The sequence below is a fragment of the Venturia canescens genome, chromosome 3 (genome assembly GCF_019457755.1).
Source record: "Venturia canescens isolate UGA chromosome 3, ASM1945775v1, whole genome shotgun sequence".
NCBI lineage: Eukaryota > Metazoa > Arthropoda > Insecta > Hymenoptera > Ichneumonidae > Venturia > Venturia canescens.
The window spans coordinates 11967375-11987611 of NC_057423.1; the positions used below are offsets into that span (position 1 = coordinate 11967375).

General features: G+C 44.3%; 1 protein-coding gene across 3 annotated transcripts in view; it reads right to left on the reverse strand.

Annotated features, from left to right (window-relative positions):
• tio (tiptop) overlaps positions 1–20237 on the reverse strand; it is a 164344-nt gene that overhangs the window by 13425 nt on the left and 130682 nt on the right. Inside the window, exon 2 of one of the 3 annotated variants that reach the window (XM_043414167.1) lies at positions 16561–16613. The exons of the other annotated variants lie outside the window; for them this stretch is intronic. Within the exon in view, the coding sequence (XP_043270102.1) occupies positions 16561–16603 (43 nt within the window). The 5' untranslated portion in view covers positions 16604–16613. The remainder of the gene's footprint in view (positions 1–16560; positions 16614–20237) is intronic. 3 annotated transcript variants of the gene reach the window in all.

Genomic DNA, 20237 nt, shown 5'->3' on the forward strand with positions numbered 1-20237 from the left:
TTAAAGGCAAAGAAAAAAAACGATGCGGCAAGGGTCTTGACAAACGAAGACCGAGTAGTGGCGAACATTCACAAAGACGTGTCTCGGCCAATCGTATCTATATAATATGCTACCACTGAGTGATTGACTGATGAAGTGATCCTAAGTCAACACTTACTCCGTCTGTCGGCTAAGTCTGGTGTCTCTCTCCATCATTCCATTTCGATCTCCTTTCACATCACTTCTACTTACTAAAATCATCAACTGTGCCACGAAACCATGGTATTCGAAGTCATTACTTTTTCAATTAACGTTAATTGTCTGCATGGATAGAATTGCTGAAAAAATAATATCCAACAATAATGAATCGACGAAACAGCAGCAGAATGCACCTGTATTATAATTTGTATTCCAGTTCTTATCCGATGGAACGAAAGAAAATAAATGAACTGCAGTTTCACGGCTCTAACAATTCACTGCTTTCGACATATTTCCATGTGTCGTTCATCATTTGTTTCAGTGTTTTAAAAACACCGAGTCTCCTTTCGTGCTTTGAGTTTCGACATGATCGACTTGCCTTGAAAAAAGGTCGTCAATTAGTCTCGGGTTAAGTGAATGTCAAAGTTGCAAAGTATCATACGTTAGTCGAAGACAAAAAATACCCTCTGAAAGTATAGTCACGAACAGGAGTCTTCTTCTGTGTAAAGGTAATTCAGTGACACGCGAAAGAGATCCAAGTCTGGAGGAGGTTGGCGCATGAGTTTCGCTATAGTCACTGGAAGCCCTGCGAAAAGTGTAGTCGTGGGACGATGCAGCTGGCGCGAGGATATACTAGAGTAGTCGACCGGACTTCAGGCCGGAGGAGCTTCGTCGAGGTGTGCAGCAGCAGCAGCAGCAGCAGGAAAGGATAAAAGGGAAGGATGGAACGAAGTGAATAGTGGGAGCGGACTGACGTGGTAGTAGACGCGCGATGGAACGTCAGGGCTCGACGGGATGAGTGATGGACGAGAGACCGGTGCTGAGACAAAGAGCGAAGAAGTGAGAAACGCGCTAGAGTGATTGAAACACCAAAGAGTGGTATTAACAGTTAAGGAATGGAAGACACGAGGAATGACATTTGAAACGCGAGTTCGTCATCATTAGACACATTTTACCTGAATTTTTTCATTTTGGCATTTTTCATTTATCTTAGTCGTTACCACACCGTCCTTTTTTTGACTTGTTAATTAATTCAAGAAAACTGGAGTATTCAAGTTTTCTCCATTTCCGTTCCGTACACTCGGATTGATGCGGATTTATTCGAAAAGTTGTTTCCGAAGTTTCGATGAAGCCTGAAAGCTTTGCATATTATCCCCAAAAGACTGAGCCCGCTTTATTGAAAACCGCGAAGTACAAAATCTCGGATTATTTTACGGATCTGTCTCTTGAGTATATGAAGAAGAGTTCTGAACCGGTCGTGGTGGAGTACATTGATATATCTGGTGGATATGTTGTACAGAGTCACGAGGGATAATATGCGAAGAAGTAGAAGTAAGTCCAGTGACGGGATGATGGATGAACGGAATGTCCATCCATCCGTCCGTCCTGTTGACTGTTGGCCAAGGCACGCAGCAAGGGACAGTGATGATCGATGCATGGTCCTTAGGAAGGCAAAATCTGCGAACTCGTTTTCGTCATGGCCGGTGTAGCCCCAAGGTACTTGATAAGTTCGCTACGACTGCCACCGGACGAACTCCTACCTCAATCATCGCGGTTAAACGTTGTCGCGGAGCCTCGAAAGTAGTATAACCGTAGGTTACAAAAATTGCAGCACAAGGAACGAAAGAGAAATGCGATCGATGTTCATAACTCCGAGATAACGTTGAGCCCCCGTGATCTTCCAACATTTAAAAGTTTTTGAAAAAACTCATCAAATTCATCAAGTTTCCTCATGAAAGCCGATTCGGTGCGAGGGAGGTTTGCCTTAAAAACTTGATCACTCCCGAGTTCGAGCAAGTTTCGATTTCCGACCAAGATCGTCGGTCTGCCCTGGTCACTGTTGCTTCAACGGCCACCAGCTTCTTTCTCTCAACGGTCAATTCCGTTTGTATTTCACATCTCTCAGATGAGCAACAAGAAAGAGAATAAGAAAGAGAAAGGGTGTGAAAGACAAGGAGGGAGGGGGTGGGTTTGAAGAGGTGACGGGGAGAACGCCTTCATCGCGATGTCCGTCACTCCTCTACGTTCTTTTTCACTTGTGTCTTCACTCTCAGAGGTTCGCTCTTTCTTCTACACCACCCGACAGCGTTACAGCCGAGCGTGAGAGCGAGCACGAAAGAGGGATCTCTTCTGCGTTTCTCTCCTTCTTGCACTTTCCGTCATGCTGTCTTTCCGTGTGTCAGTCGCGCTACCGACTGTCGTAGTTGGTGCCGTGACAACAATAATTGTCAGCGAAGTAACGTCTCTCCACGTCGCGAACGTCTGAGTGAAACGATCGAAAAATATATATATATATATATATATATTTAATCGTATATTGTTTATGTACAAATATATCTGTATAGATGAGGTATGCAGAGGTGAGAGAGTTGGAAGTTTGCGGGAACCAATGTGCACACTACGCCACTAGAGCAAAAAGATAGAGAGCGAGAGAGAGAGAGGACGTAAAAGAGAACGAAGGCTGGGTGAAGAGAAAGAGCGAGAGTGAGAAATCTATTTATAGTACGGCAACAAATACGAAGCAGCTGGCGGTGATCCGCGGCAGGTTATCGTCAAGTTTACATGAGCCACCGACACTTCGAGTTGAAGGCTTGGAAGCGTGAAACCGAACGAGGGACGAGCGAGGAGAGGACGAGCGCGCGATAGTGGGATGAAAACAGGCGATGAGACACTGCGAGGGACAAAAAGATGTGGAGAAACTCAATTCTTCGCCTCACAAGGGAGCTTTTATCCGATCGGTCTTTCATTTCTAGTAAGTTTCGATTGGCGCGAGCGTAGCCAAACTCGATTCGATGTTGTAGACACTTGGAGGAGGTCCACTCGCCTCGCACAGTTTACCATCCGATACCATGGTCGATTGGAAGATAACGCATACAGGAACTACGTGAGAAAAGGATGTTGAGAATGATATGGTGATTACAATTGCAACAGTAATAGTGAAAAATAGTGACAGCAAGTTCTAGAGACTTCTTCATCCAGGCTCAAATGAAGATTCCAGTTTGATTGAGCATATATTTGATTCCTGGATTTTCGCATCCGTATACATTGATGCCCCTACTCGAATGCAGATTCCCACTGACAGTTATACTGGCAGATTCAAATAATCTCACTATGATTTTTACTATCTGATCGAATACTCATAAATAACATGGATGTAGGACATCTAAATCGATAGGTCGATGATATGGATAAGGCTCAACTGGCAGTAAAACGTTTCATATCAGAGCCAGAGATGAGTTATTAAAATTGTCAAAATCTGCATATTCTTGACGGGATTACAAGAAGCTCGGATAACGTATGACGCGAGAGATTGCTAAATTTGACTGTCTACAGGACGTTCGCGGCAATATTAATCTAGTCCCATCGTCAAATATGCAAGATCGTTAAATCACTCTGGATGTGGCTATGGCTATTTATGTGTCACATCATTCTGCCCCAGCTTCCAGGACGGCTGGTCCTTTAATGGAGGATTTCAAGTGTTATACAGGATTCTTCATCATAATTCAAGCATCGATATAGCATTTTAATACCAATAATTTCTCTTCGAGATAAAACCTTCTGTGAATTCGAGGAAATAAATATTTCAGGTTAAAACAGCCTGAGGTATTTTTGTCACTTTCATGGACCTTTAAACTTTAGTCGGAGACAAAATATTGGAATAGTCATCGATGACTTGCAAAATTCAAATGACGCGACGAGATCGATTTAACTTTGGTTCGAATACGAAAAGTAATATCACACTTTTCATTGCATTATGTTTCGATTGGTAAATGACTGCACAGCGTTAAGTAGCGACCGAGCCATCTCAAAGATCACGCTGATTTCTTGCCGAGGAGTGCGTTTATAAAAGCGACTCACTCCGTGGTTGCCACCGAAAATAGTATGTGCTGATGCCGATGAAGAGCAAGAAACGAATAGAGAGCCCCCGCGCGAATGAGCGAGTGAGGACCGACTCACCGATCCGTTCTAATAAATATTGTGTCAACATAAATAAGCACAGAGTGGCACGCAGCTACACATCGGAGCATATATGTATATCGCGGCAGTAGTTGGGGCAAAGGGGTGCGGGAAGAGGCGAAGTGGCCCGTCGTCCGGATGATGGACGGTTGATGTACAGAAGGACAGGTGCTGCGTTCGTTTAGTTCTTCCCTTACTTTGCTCACTCCTATATACTCTCGTCTCATCTCTCAAGCTCGGCGTCACTCTCCACTCGACTCAACGACGCCGATGGCGTCGCTGAACGACTGTTCTGTACGACTCATCCTTCCTTAACGTCCATTACGTACACATTCATTCATTTCATACTCGACTCATTTCGATTTCAATTCCCATACGTATTATTTTATTGATTCGAGTACAGAAAACCAATAAACTTGTACTTGCACAAATATTCGTTATATCGACGTTGCGATAATGACTTGAGCGATTGGGTAACTTACTCAAATTTCATATCTCGTCAATCGATTAAACAACCTTTCAAACTTTTCTCATTTTTCCTCCGTTTAATCTTCACTTTGTGAAAGGTTTCTCCGGACCCATATAATTTTTAATCAACTTATGTATTGTTAGCTTTTCACACATGAACGAAAAAATGGAAACTTGGCTGATTACTTTCATAATTGAATTTCTTCCCTGTTTACTCTTCAATAATTTACAATGATCTTTAAATGGTTCGTCGAATGAATGCTGGGCAATGTGTATCGTGCAAGAAAATCCTTGAGGCTTGCTGCAAGGCGATGTTTATGATACTAGTCACTAAAAATGACTTGGTTATTATCCATATGTAATATACGATCTTCCTTTATCGAAAGATCTCTAAATCTTCAGGTAGTTAGTTAGTTGTGTCTGTCGGCACAACTAACAGTTTTTTTTCATTGATCTTCTTTGCTCCGGTCTTGAATGATCTGGTTAGAAAATAGCGATGACTGGATCGACGCATCATTAAATTTGACTTGAGTCGGACGATATTTATTATTCTTCAATAATTATCTCAATCGTCGTTACTCAACAGTGATGAATATTCAGTCACGAATTTGCCAGTGAAAAACTCTTCTATATTTATCTTTAATTTCCTTGCTCATTTTTATCACATAATCGTTTCGGCTGATTTACTTTTCCTTTTATTTTCCAATCATCGCACAGTGAGCAGTAGATAAGGAAAAGAGAAGTTGGGCGGGTGATGAGACTCGAGAGGATGTCGTTCCAACCCGGAAGCACGATGCGGCTGCCGTGCCTGAGCGGTGACGGGCAATTACCACGCTTGATTAATATCGCTGCCAATTTGATAAATATTGCAACGGGCGTACCCGGTCTAACCCCACGTAGACGTGTCGTGGCTGTTCGCTCTCTGCCACATCATCCTTCGCTTCGGTGCATCGGGATAATTACTTGAAATACTCATCAGTCGAGGACTTACATGACGAGTAGAGCTCTACAATATTATTAATTGAAGGTGCATTCTTCGACTTCTGCAGTTTATTATTTTCTTTCTTTCTTTATTTCTTCTTTTTTGTCGATATGTGTGCGGTCGTCGGAGTAAAAGTTCACAATGGAGGGAACGAGTCGACAAAAAATCACAGAGTGTATTTGCAAATTAACAAGCAGAAACCCAACAAACACATTCGAAGGAAACAAATTATTTTCTAAAGTATCAGGATCATGGTCGTATGAAAACAGCCCATTATTTTCACATCAAAATTTCTCGAATGGTTTCCCCGAAAGACAGATTCCCAGATCCCTGATCTTCATATAAGCAAGTAGCATTCATACGAGTATAGTGGTCCAAATACCAGCGAGCTGCTGGCATGTCCAAATAGACGTACCACAGCAAAATCCGATGGCGCGTAAAAACAGAGCAATATCCATGAACGGGAACAACAGCGCGGATCTTTTTCGCCGTGAAGATTGGAAGTGGATCGGCGTAGGTCGGTAAATTGTAGCGAAAAAATTGAAGCGATGAAGAATCTGGTCGAAAGCATTCGAAGCTGAGTTGATGGAACGTGGAAGAGTGGTGGACGAATCGAATGAGAGAGTCAAAGCAAGGAGATGAGAGCGATACGGAGGCTGTAAGGGAGTAAGTGGGAAGGAGAAGGAGATTGGAGGGAGGGAGAGTCCGGTAGTCAGTCAGTCCACAGTTGCTCGAAGCAGGAGAAGGCGAGCGTTCTCGAGGAAGTGAGACAGAGAAAGCAGAGTTCCGTACGAACGAAGGTGGCAGAGGGGAATCAGGCTAAGGGAGCGAGAGAAAGAGAGAGCGAGAGAGTCGGAGGGGGGGGGGGGGGGGTGAAAGAGGAGAGAGGGATCCGACACCGACGTTCGAACAGATTTATGCGACACACATGCGGCAAGGCGTATAACTCACTCACTCGCCCATAATATCCTCCCCTTGGAGTCGCCCGTTCCTATATCTTTTCTCTCGCTCAAGCTTTCGCTCTTTTACTATCTCCCTCACCCTTGGTCTCTCGGGCGTCCCCCCGCGTCCTTCCCCTCGTAGCCATTGCCTCCTGTGAGTGCGAGTCTGGCAGCAACGAGAGTCGCTACGGGATGAGAGACAGAGCCCCCAATACCACGTCGCCGATCCGACAGCGGTCCTGCTTCGAGGTATACACTCTATGATACATATATTTATGTTTATCTGTGTTTGTCCGTGTAAATTTATGTGTGTGTGTGTGTGTGCGTACACACACACGGTCATGATATTTATTACGTATCGGGATTATGTTCCAGCAGAAGCAGCACACAGTGCATGATAGTACCCTTGCACATTGACTCAGACTACAGTTCCCACTGGACCCAACCACTGTACCAAGACATATCAGACTTGCGAGTATAATCGAGGTTATATATGAGTATATAGCTTTATAGACGCGTGACGAGATTCATCAATATTATGCAGCATATCGAGGACACGGATTACTAACGACAAAGAGAGAGGTGTTTTCACAATTTACTGCACCGAGGCGCTATTTCTTCTGGTTTTTCATTCGTTTCTGTATTAAGAGCATTATAGCTCGGCACAAATTGATGATTTAGATTATGTATGGCAACGTACGAAAGTCCATTTTCGGCCTACGATATTGGAAATTTAATCGAAGGGGATTATAAATGAACGCAGAATCGTGTACTTCTTTTTGGAAGCATGTGGTAGCTGTTCGTGTTTGTATAAAACGACCTCGAGTCCCAAAAAAGGGCTTCGTCGGTATAAATCAGTGGGTGACTTTGACCGGGGAAAAACAGGAAAGAGATGAAGATAAATATGAATTTTTGGAAATGTTGTCGTTACGAATAATTTTTTCATCAATTTTTCAAACGAATGTGCTTATAAATAGACGTTAAAAAAATAGTGATTCGAGCTACGAATTCGTTTGGCAAATATTTTTGATGAATAGTTAAAACGACCACAAATCAAGTAACTACGTCGTTCCGATGATCGATGCGACCTAAAAATATAGCAGGTCGAGCACACGCCGAAAAAGATTTTCTGTACATATCGCTTGCTCGAAAATAGTTGAGTGAAAATTCGCTCCACGGGGCACCACCACCACTTCAATGTCGCACTGGCACATGAGCTTTCTCTCGTTAAAAGTACAAAGAGGGCAAAGACAGAGGAGAGTCAAGCGAAGCTCGCGATCGAAGTATGATGGCGTTGGCAATCTTCAACCCTCATAAGTATGGAAGCACACGTACGAGTGAGCATTGTTGCGGTATTTGGTTGCACACGAATGAAATAAGTGAAGGGGATAGAAAATACTCGCGTTGCCCCTACAGGGCAAACACCCCACCCGGAGCCCCGGTAGTCGTACGGGGCATTATATCGTGAGCACAAAAGTAATTTATAGTTACAATAATTTATTGGGTACCATGGGGTTTATATACTTGCCTGACGTGTGGCCATCCGTCACCGTCCATGACGTCACCTCCCTCCACATAATGACTGGCTACGTCTCTGCCTTCCCGCGTATACACGCTTCCACCCCCTTCTTTCTCTGTTCCCAACTCGTCTCATTCTTCCGTTTCAGCTCTGTTCGTAAAACGGGCCTCGTTCCTTTACTTGCCATCTCGTGCGCCATTTACAAAATATACTTTACAAGAGTACCCCCTCCCTCCGCCCTCTCCTTCCCTCACCCTTAGTTCCTTTAGTTCCCTCTTTATTACAAACATATTTATACCGAACCTAATGCACTTTCTCGCTCGTAGTCTCGCACGCTTTAAAATACGAGCAGCTCTTCGAGACCGTGACGATATAATACGAGACATGAAAACCAAGAGAGTCCGCGAAAGAGGAAAAATTTCATTGAACCTCAGCATTGATTTTGGAAGATATACGCCAATGTTCGTACATTATTCCAGCCTACATTTGTGTCGTTTCTTCTCGAGGACGAGGTTCATTCCTTCGTGTCGAAATTGATGAACTAGTCGGTTGCGCCAAGCAATCACAGCCGTTCGTACTTCTTTTTAACGAGGAAACACAAGTGAAAGTAAAAGTTTATGCTCGCAGGAGGTGGATGCGAATATTACGAAAAGGTAGGCAATGGAAGAATGGGTGACCGAAATGTCTATATCACACTGCGTAGCAGGAGGAAAGTAGTGAATCAGTTGTGGGACGCCGTGAGGGGTAGATTGTGGGAAAGTAGTGTTTGTCAAATGGACACTGAGTCGAACGATACGAGGGAGTCGGTCTGTGTGCGACACATCGACTACCTTTTCGACTGTTGGGATGTGTTTCACTGTGGATACGTATCGCCCGGTAGAATTCTCCGGTAGAAACATAGAGATTCGAACGCGAACGTTGGACCGCGCGCTACCCCTTCAGACACTTTTAGCTCCCTCACATTTGTTCTCTATCTCGAGTTCTATGGCTCCTGCTTCTGCCACCCCATTCCACGGGTCGTCAACGTCAGAACGCCAACGACGACTGTCGAGAGCGCAGAGGCTTGTCTGATGGCCAGGGTAGAGATGACGAATAGAAGAAGAAAGCTACAGCCGTCAGTCACACTCCTTTGGCTTATCCGGTCCACTTCTCCGTCCCCGCGAAAGACGCTGAAGAAGCGAGAAGGTGAAAGGAACGCGCTGGCTGGCGGGCTTTCAGGATGAGTGAAGGAGAATAAAAAATGAAAATAGAATGGCGAAGCTTGAATGTAGGGAAGTGAACGAATCTTGATACGTGAAAGAGACTATTAAGTTTCATTTTTGAACACGTTATTACTGAAACAGAACGTGAACGGTTAATTTGAATTGACACTGTCGGACAAAATCCATACTGTGATTAGCTTTATTAATGGGATTTAAAAATATCATTTTCGAGCGAAAGCCTGCCAGGAGTTCTGATTCCTTGGATGAAAATAAGTCTTGCGAACGACTTCATCGAAAAGAAAGTCAATTAATTTCCTGCTTCTGTGAGAAGAAAAAATTCGCAGCTCTTTTTACGTCTCTTATCCATGAAGATTGTTTTTTAAAATCCCGGAAAAAGCATGCTTTTTTTAGCCACTGCTAAGTGAGCAGAAATGTTCTACCTGTAACTACAGAAGCAAGTTCACCCCGTCCAGGTCCATGCTCTCTTCCCGTTGGCCGCTCGGCCAACTCAAACTGAATTCGCTTTGGCTGGGATCGCTGAACACCGGAGGAGACCGTACAGAAAAGGGTGTGCGCGCAATGGTTGCACGGGTGATAGAAAAGGGAGGAGAAGGAGCAAGAGGAAGCAGGTTATGGCACTGCTGCTTCAACGGGGGTGAACAGAAGAGCAAGAGCGGAGGTCTTGGCGACAGCCGTCAATCGATTGTCAACCGGGTCAGCCGACCAACCTAACCCGAAGCAACATGTCTCCCGCCCTCTTCGCAATCCCCGCAGCACCTTGGTCCATCGCTAGCGTCTCGGCCACGATTCAGTTTTCTTCATCGATCGGGGCATATCTGCGCTCTCTCTTCTCCCCTCTCTCCGAATCGTTCACCAATTTCATATTTCTCATTATTTTCATACGAAATTATCACGTCGCATGGTAATTAACGTGAGGACTGATTTTCTCATTATCTTTATTGTAATGAATCTTCGTGCACATGACACAAAAACGACCTTTGGATTTGGAGCACTTGATGTACAGCAGTCGTCAAATAAAAGAATTTCTAGTGCTGTTATGAGAAGACACGTGAATTCGGAACTGCTGAGTGGAGAAAGCGACATCGAAGATATACGAAACTTGATTAAAGCAGCTTGATACGGATTTGCGAGTAAAACAACTTTTCACATTGAAGCGAAACTCTCTTTATCTGCCGGCTATTAGGGTCACCATCCGGGACATCCACCATATTTTATCTCTTATTCAGCTGGGTTATTGTCGCTGAAATTCGAATTCTTGTGCTACGAATTCGCATTCGTTTGTTCTCTTCGTCCTGGACACTTGACATCAGCAATTCTAACAACCGTAGGATTAAAGTCCTATTAACATTATGAGTTCTTTCCAACTTGGGATTTTGGCTTATTTTATTTTGTGTTGTTAAAGCATCGTCAATCTTTATTCAATTTTAAATTTCATTGCATTTACCAATCGATCAAATCTCTGCTTAGGTTTATTTATTTATATTTATAGGTCATGGTTACTGCTTGTTCTTGTGAATGGCTCCTGCCTCATTTTAACCAACCTCGAAAATTTGATAACGAAGTTAATGATTAGGGCAAATCACTCTGACGAAAACTGGCTACGCTTCGGTATACTAAGAAATACAAGCTCCGATTATCGACATACAGGGCATGAATCGAAATTTGTTTACAAATAAAATGAAATTTGAAAAAATTAGAAGAGAAAATGATTTTTCAAGGAATAAAGTGTATTTGACAATCCCAAAAAAGCTGGTTCAAGCTGAAAGATAGTGAAATTATAAAACTACAATCCTATGTAAAGACACGATAGAGGCAGAAAGTACTTTTTCAATTATAACAGTGGAAGTGAATGTTTTTGATTGAGATGATCGATCAAACGTTGCAAGTGCTTGATTGAAATTTCTTCTCCAAGGCTTAGAAGGAGGCTTGACGAGGAGCCAGTTCGAGCAGGACCCTCTTCACCCTTTTACAATTTTGCTTACTCCGATTGAAAATGGGAAAGCGGAAAATCGGAATCGAAGTATCGGTTGAGAAGGACTGAATGACAGGGGTGTAGAAAGTAGTAAAGTTAGATCGTGGCTTCTAATGAGTACCGGACGTTGGGTGACGAGGCATCTCCTGGAGTGACAGCTCCACTCGAACCACCATGACCTTTTGCCCGACCTTATTCTCGCCGTTCTTATATACACGTATATTAAATCCCTTTCCACATCTTTTCCATCCCTGCCACAGCAAAGTTGGGATAGAAGTGGACTTTGTCGTTTCTACCGAAGCTTGAATTTGCCGGAAAGGAAGAGAATGACGAAAGCACGGACATTGGTATTGGCAGCGGTATACACAAGCGGTACGTATGTAGTTCTACGTGTACTGACTACGCTGCGTGCTATATTTATGTGTACACTCGAATCGGGAGAGATTCCGAAAAGGGGAAGTAGCTCGGACGTGAACGAAAGCAAGGAAAACAAGAAAGCGGAGAAAGAGAAAGAGAAAGAGAGAGAGAGAGAGAGAGAGAGAGAGAGAGAGAGAGAGAGAGAGAGCGAGGAAGAACAGTGGTGTAGTATTGGTGGCCTATTCCACCGTCCGTACTTCCACCGTACCGAAGCTTTTCTCTCCACCCGCTGTCCTCCTCCTCTTTACCGCGTGGAGCCCAGCATGCCTGCCGATATCAAGACTGCCGTCCGACAGATCAATGCCGTGAGCAGTGACGACGTCTGGGCGTCCACCGCCAACGTCTACTCGGACAGACGCGTAGATATCGTAGGGCGCACCGACTGTGCGCGAGCGCCCAACTTTTCACCCTTCTTCCTCACTCTGCCGCAAAAGCTCGGTCATTTCGACGGAGGACTACCCTCCGTCTCCCTGCCCATATCCCTGTCTACCTCTGATCAGTTCCTCCGGGTATTTTCTCGGAGAAAAAATCGAGCAAGTTCTTTTCTTTAAATTTTCGTTGTTTCACGGAGCTTTCTCAGGGAATTTTCCATTCTATTATTTGCCTCTTTTTTTATGGCTATTGATTTTTCGCGGAATTCATAAAGTTTTGGGACAAGGAATGAAAACTATTGAGCCTCACTTCTGTCTTTGGTAATTTCGTATAAAAATTAATATTTATAAAAATGAGGACAGTAATAACGTCAGCTTTGAATGCAGTTAGTAATAAATTGAACGTTTTAATTGAGTTACCCGATCGATACTCTCGGGGGATAACGTAGCGTAGAGATAATTTGGAAAACAGTTAGATTCGAATAACGTTTGTAAGCAGACTCGAGTTGAGCGCGACGTACGAAATAAACACGGAGATGGCACGTGTGTACGAAAAGGTGTGTTGACGAAAAACAGGGATCGAAATTCAGAAAGTGCGAGATTATGGACTCAATGTTTAAGCAGCGCATTTGAAACTTTGTGTAAATTTGTTGGGTGGCTAGCTGACACGGAGGCATTGGCATGACCGCGTACGGGAGAGACGGAAATATGAACGCGACCGAAGAAAAGTCACCCCTAACTCCTCATTGCATATTCAGCGATCCATGCCAAGATTGTGTTTCGAAGTACGAAGAGAAAACGGTTCGGTTCACAAGAAGCGTTTCCATACGTCGCGCAGAAACGTCCGATACAAAGGTTGTTTCCGTTGGTGTGCCGGACTGTTGGCATTCACTTGTCAAACCGAACTGCCTCAATACTCGGTCCTGCGTCGTCCCATTTTTTTTTCCTTTTGCCTGTGTATTCTTGGAGAAAAGAAAGCCCGCGAGACAAGGGGAACAGTTGCTCGTCTCCTCGCACACTAGGCGAAGCTTTTGCATAGACTCGTCTTATACAGCGAGAGGATATCGCGTCTCGTGTGTTTTATTGGTTTCCCCGTTGAACTGGTGTAGCACGCAAATCCGTAGCAGGCCGACGAGGTGGCTAACATCGGCAAGAGAGAACGAGAGGGAAAGCTTTGTGTCAGGGGGTTGTCCTGGCGTGCAAATACTCTCCTGGCTACAGTTTAAGTATAGAGGCTCTACACGGAGGACAAGACTCGTCTTTCCCAATGGCGAACAGAGGAATACTGGTTGGCGTGTGATGTCGTGACGTCGAGTTATTCGCACTCAGATCCTCTGCGAGAAACCGAGAATTCGTCCACAACCTCTCCGACCCTCTTTCACCCTGCTTTTGCATTCATCCAGGTTCCCTTCTGTTCTATGCCATCCCGCTCGAGAGAACGAGAACATATAGGTAACTCGCCACATCCAGTGCGCGCATTCCAAGCGTTTTCCACGCTCTGCTGTCCACTGACGGCTGCTTCAAATGATAGTGGACCCCGATAAAACTAACCCTCGCTTTCCCTCGCCTCTCACTCTCAAGCGTTTTACTTCGTAGCTCGCCTTCAAGTGACACTCGTTATTTCTTCGGCTGAGCCGTATTTCATCAACGCATTTCGTCTTGCCGATAGTTTCCAACTCTCGACGGAATTTATTCACGCGATATACGCGCGAGGATACGAGTTGCACTGCTAACCAAAAATCCAGGCCGCACGTTACAGCCTCGTAAATTTTCAATCGAACTTACAATTCATAAGAACGCCGTTTGGTTACCCTGAGCTACAGACTATCGATTCAAATTTACTCAGTTTATCAGATAACTCGCTGTCGTCCGTAGCTCGATTTTCAATTTCGCCTTAACAAGAGAAACGACTGGTATAATGTGACAAAAGAAGTTTCGATTCAAAGTAAAATCACACAATACTCTTCAAATTAATTTGATGACAGGCGTCAGATAAGAGAAAAAGAATCGGGGAAAAGCAAAGCAGAAATTGCTGACTTTGTTTTCGACATCTTTCACTGGCATTTTGTCGCGTGTGATCTCTGTATTAAGCTTTCCCAAGGCTATGCGTCCAGCATGATCGATACAAACTCAGTGAAGCATATCCAAAGGAGTTACAATCTTTGGCAATCCCAAGGTGCTTATTGCGGTTAATTTGTCCACATGCATCAGCCTGAATACAAAGTAGTCGAGCCCGTGCAGGATATGCGCTGAGGGATGAAGGAAGTAAGGGGCCGGGAAGGTTGACTGAGGATTGGAAGACCGGCGATACGAAACTGAACGAAGGGTGGGGCCGAACGGAAGGGTGCTTTAGCTGCATCTGTGGTTGCTGGACGTTGTGCTGTGTGACGAGGAGATCGAGTGAACGAGCTCATTCGTTCGCGAACGATAGACGAAGACATAGTACGAGAGGTAAAGAACGAGAGAGGAAAAGCGAGAGAGAGAGAGAGAGTCAGTAGAGAGCGAGATGTGAGCTGTTTCATCTGTCACCTGCAGACGCCGCCTTCCTTTCCGTCATCGTCCCTCTCACCCGGGTCTCCCTACCTCTGGCCATGTCCCACCAGCGTCTCTCGAATCCCCTCAACCACCGTGGCTGCAGTCACAGCCACCCTCTCCTTTAATAATAACAACAATAGAGAGCGAGGACTAGCGCTGGGCGAACGGTCTAGTCGCTCATCGTCGTAGCAGCGGCATGTGCTCGGTGGGAGGGGGCCCCGGGCGAGCGGTGAAAAGGGGACAGCATTGCGGGCTAAGTTCGAGGTATCTCGGGTTGTTGCGAGGAAAGGGGTCGTTCTCGAGGAGAAACGGACGACGGCGACGACGACAACGAAGCAGGAGGACACAGAAGGAGGTGAGGAGGTAAACGGTGTATGGGTCACAAGACGGCCGTGTCACGTCCGCTGCTTCCAAGCCTCAACCCACCCCCGACAGGTCCACCCCGCGTGTCAAGGCTCCCTCCGCACCCTTCATTTTCTTCTCTACGTTTTCCTCTACCTCCTTCCGTACGTCCTCTCCACTACCGTCCCTGGATCTCCCCAAGCTTCAAGTCCATCCACACCTCGCTCCACTCTCTGCCTCTTTCTCGGGTGCTCGCCTTTTACTCTGGACTCTTACTCGTGACGCCCGTTGTTCGTTCCTACGGACGCATATACGTGTATAGAAACATGCAGGACGGACCGTCCGTCGACTGTCCTGTCGCTCTCGAGCGCTTCACCCAGCCTTTATTACACGTCATCCGGCTCAACTTCATCAGCGAGATGTCACGCTACATCTACAACCAGCAGCATTAACATACCCGTGGCTAACATAGCTCACGTATTGTTGTACCGCGCTGAGATACCTCGAGGAAGGCTCGCGAGTATAGCCCATCCCGTGAACCGTAACTATGCTAATGCTTTCCAAAGAATCTGGACACGACCCTGACCCTCCTTCCGAGTTCGTTCTCCCACGATAATAACACTTTCTTCAACGTCAGACTCCGTCACGATAAACACACCGTAATCAATAAGTGCCGAAGCTCCCCAGGCAAATAATAATGTCGAATAAACTTGTTTTTCATGAAATTTTTCCAATAGGTTTCCTGCCCGGCAAACAAGACTTTTTCGTCACAGATAAAACACACGAGGGGTGTTTGACGCATTTGCCAAAGCGATCTCTCGTATTAATGGTCACCAGCGTACTTCTTCGCCCGGAGCGTGCGTGGATTTAATGTATGTTTGAATTATTATTTTCCTTTTTTTTTCAATAATTTACGTGCTCCGACCAGTGCTCTCCCTGTTTCTGCCACCGGTCATCGACAATGCAAAGTGAATTATTTTTTGTTCATCGTGATTCTCATAATTTCAACAAGGCCTCTCCCTCTCTCTCTTTTTCCCACACCCCACGCCCCTCCACTCCTCATCAGCGTATTTTATACACATCACTTCTACCCTCCCCACCGCTCAATACAATACACACACACGGCGCTACAACGAGACGAACACACGTAGCCACTGCCGCCGCCGTCGCCGCCGCCGCCGCTGGGAAACGCTCGCGCGTAATTAGATTTGATTTCATAACTTCGCCGTGACCCGGCGCGCGAGAACAAACCGAACGAGAGATGCATTAACCGCCCCGAGCGAACGGTTATGTTTGCATTTTCATATACGCACACATAACATAACGGTTGACCGGAGTACCGAGAGCTCCTGTGAGACTCGATGTACATATATACTCAAGCCCCGTGTGTGACGAGCGGGGTGCTGATGCTCAGAGGATACAGTTTTATCGTGTAGCTAATAATCAACGTTAACGAGTGTACGTCATCAATTATCAACGCGTCTCCATAATGAACCGTGACATACGTGTGTAATGCTGCTGCTACCGATGAGAAGAAAAATATTGTCACGCGACGAATTATCATCGATTCAATACTTTCTTTCTCATTCATCCATTAATGCATTATCGTACGCGTCAATGATTTTTGTTCATTTTTACGATGGGATGCTCACTCACCCGCAGCAGTTATTATTCTAAATCCTCGAAAATTCACTTGCATCGATGCTTACCTGGAACAGATAAAAAAAAACGAATTTGTTAATATGATTTTTCAACGTTAGGTCAATTCTTATTATTCACATTGTACTTATAATTAATGAGGCACTATAGCTAATGTTTATGTGGCACAAACTTTGTACTGCATCCGTACAATGTCGACGAATTCATTGGCTCATTATCGCTTGGCCTGGCGAACTGCTCTTTCTATGGCAATGGAAAGGGCGGTCATGCTAATAAATAGTAATGAATATCGCATCTCGTTCGTAAACGTGGATGCGACCAGGAGAATTAGAAATGAAGCAACGACGGAGTAGCAAAAAGGAATGGAATTTCGAATGGAGTAGAATTCGTCTATCAACAGCACTGCACCAAATCATCATTGATTATTCAGACTTGACTGAGCTTTTCATCAGTTCTCAGTTCACGATTAAATCCTAGAATACAAGGAGAGTAAAGCTCAGTACGTATTAATGACCAAGCGTTTATCTTCGATCGCTGAAACACAACTTTGGAGAATAATTCTGTCACCTGGTAATGTTCAAATGCTTTGAGCAATGTGGAATCAAAAAGGGATTCCCATCGCCTTTAGTCAAATTCTCCCATTAGTCGTGATACGACAGTTTCATCAAACCAGCAAACACAGTTGGAATGATTTTCACTATTTCATAGTAAGAGTTACGAATTTGTGGTAAATTTAGATAGAAATCAAGGAAATGGGTCTGTTTGCTAGAAATTGAAAATTCCATCGAATATTATCCTGAAAAAAAAACTCTGAAAAGTTTATTTGAAAAAGAATAAAAACATCGAATTTTATCGATGAGGCAGTAAAGAGGGATTACTCGGTGCTTGGATGATTGATGAATTGTCTATGAGTATTTTATGTATCGACGCATAAAATGACAGAAAAACCGAGAGATTAAAGTAATTCCAATATGCGCTTTGCATATCACAGAAACGAGAAGCAGCCTTTGTTACGAAACTTCATGTATATTCATATGTATTTGGGGACACTTTCATTATATCGTGATGTTCATCTCACTGGATCTAGCCAACCTCCCGAAGCATTATTTTTTAATTCCAAACGTAATCCAATTGAATACAATAATTGCATTATTAATTGATTGACGATTGAGCTCGAACATGGCATTGCCCAGGGTCACGCGCTCGCCGATGTGTTCACCAGTGCGTTTGTATGTGACAAATTTATTTCCACTTTTATTAGAATTCAACTTTGATCGTGTATTGAATATAGGACGATTTTTAAAACGAATTTTCTCTATGCACGTTTGAGGACACAGGCTTTTGACTACTTTTGATGAACAGATGAAAATGCTAATTTTATTTAGTCGTTAGTGTTCTTACACGTCCATTAATCGCAGCACAGCTCAAGTGGATGAACGTTTTGACTGCAAAGGGCGTTTGAAAATCTTGTGTGGTGCTTTTTTTCACATTAAATAACCACCGAAAGAAAAACTCTTCATTTTTCTTTGACTCTGCTGTCGAAGCACACTTGATCGTTAGCAAAAGCAGCGTTCGCTTTGGCTCTACCTTCCTATCCGTCACTTTACGTCGACGGTGCTAGTGACATCAAACGTCTCGTCGCCCCGAAACTCAAAGACGCCACCGACTATGCGCGAAAATTGTGCTACGCAGTTGTACAAGGGTTCGGAGTGAGTGGGCTCAACGCAACGCTCCCGTTAGTTAACTAATCAGTTTTCTCCCTTGGAACACCATGGAATTAGTCTCGAGACCTTTACCCAACTTGTAGGAATGAGACGAACACACGCCGAGGGGAAGAGACGAAGAGGAAGAGAAATGGGGGAACTCTGAGCGAAGGGGGTGAGACTGTAAGTGTGATCCTAATTCGGTGACGAATCGAAAACCATGTTTCAACTCACGGTTATTATTCATTTTCAGTAAACGACTGTAAAAATATTTTTTGTTATAAAAAATCGTTTGGGATGAACGAAATCACACGAATATGAAATATCCGAGTTTAATCATGTTCGGCATGCAATCGTCCTTTTAAAAGTTCGTATATGAAATTTCGAGTTTTATCAAAAAATTGTTTATTCCCGGCTTCCGATAAAATCACATTAGATTCACCGAGCCATGAAGGAAAAAGAAATAAAATAAATTGATTAATGAATGCTTGAAATAACATACATCAGTGAATTATTAATGTTAGGCGGAACGACGAAAAAAGTTCAATGAGGAGGACGAAATAAGCGAAGGATAAAACCGGAAATTTCGTTTCAACTTTTTACTCTTGTTCACCTTGAATCTTGCTACTGGAGAATATCGTTCGTATACGTCGTTACCTGGACGGTACTCCCGTCAAGATAGCAGTCTCATCGAAACTTGTAAGGTTGATCAACACTGACTAAACGAGTCGCATGGTTTCGTGTCGTGAACACATCACAATTTAAGTAGCACCGCAACGAAGCTGGAAAGTGGTTGAATTCGAAGCATAGTGCGATTGGGCCGTGGGCTCTTTGATCAAGTTCGTTTGTGTGTGTGTCATTTGTTCGTTTCTCGGTGCTGGACGAAAAGCCATCTAAAAAAGCGGAAATTGCATGATAGAAAGGAGTATGGACGAAGACAGGTTTGTCACGAGAACACGCAGCACTTTTTTGCTCCGGTAAGAAGTGTGCAGCAAAAGACTTGAAAATCTACCACGACTGATGACGCGCCGTCGTTGTCGTCATCGTCGCAAAGAGTTCCGTAGAGAAGTAAACGGACAAGAGAAAATACGAGAGCAAGAGAGAGAGAGAGAGAGGAAGCGAGCCAGAGACGAGGAGAGCGAAGGAGAGCGAGAAGAGGGCGTTGGCGGTATACCGGCCAGAGTAACTCGGAAAGTGTCAGAACGATAATCTGACGCCGGCAATGTGATGGACAGGACAGACAGTCCACTCAAGCTTTGCCTGTTCACGACGTCTTCTCCCGGCTCCACATTCGTTCTTCGTCTTTCGCTACTCTTTCGCGCGCTTATACACGTCTGTTAAGTTATTGGTCTTCGAAATAATAGCCAAAAACGAAGTCTTCGCTTGCGAGTGGAAAAAAGGTGAGACAAGAAATCAGCTCGACTTTGAACGCCTTATTTCTAATTTAAATCGAAATGGCTGTTTTTTTATAGCTACGGAAATTCATGCACGATCGGAACATCGATAAAACGAGATTCGCAGCTTTGAATCAGCGCCCTATCGATTCGATAACGAATGTAACGAAGTAAGAAATGCCATTGAAAAAGGAATAAAATCACTAATTACGTCGAGCCTCGTAGCACTCGTACGTTTTATAACAGAATCTTTATTACAACGATGCATCAAAAAGGTAAAAAAATGTGCTTAATCCGCTCAGAGTTTGTAAGTGACAAATTAATTGATGGCTCAAGCCATTGCCGCAACGTGCACACAGGCTTACGGAGCCTCGGGGAATAGTAAGCCACACGCAGTAATAATAAGATAGAGCCAGGTAATTCCAACTGATCGTAGGGATCGTTGCCAGTCCTCGAGTGATGTTAGCACGAATGCGATCTCGCACATTCGCAGACAAATATTCCTGCCGGGTAGAACGATGCAGCCGATGCTCGCTTTGAGGAAATAGGCTCGAGCGTCCGTATAAATGCTGCAGCC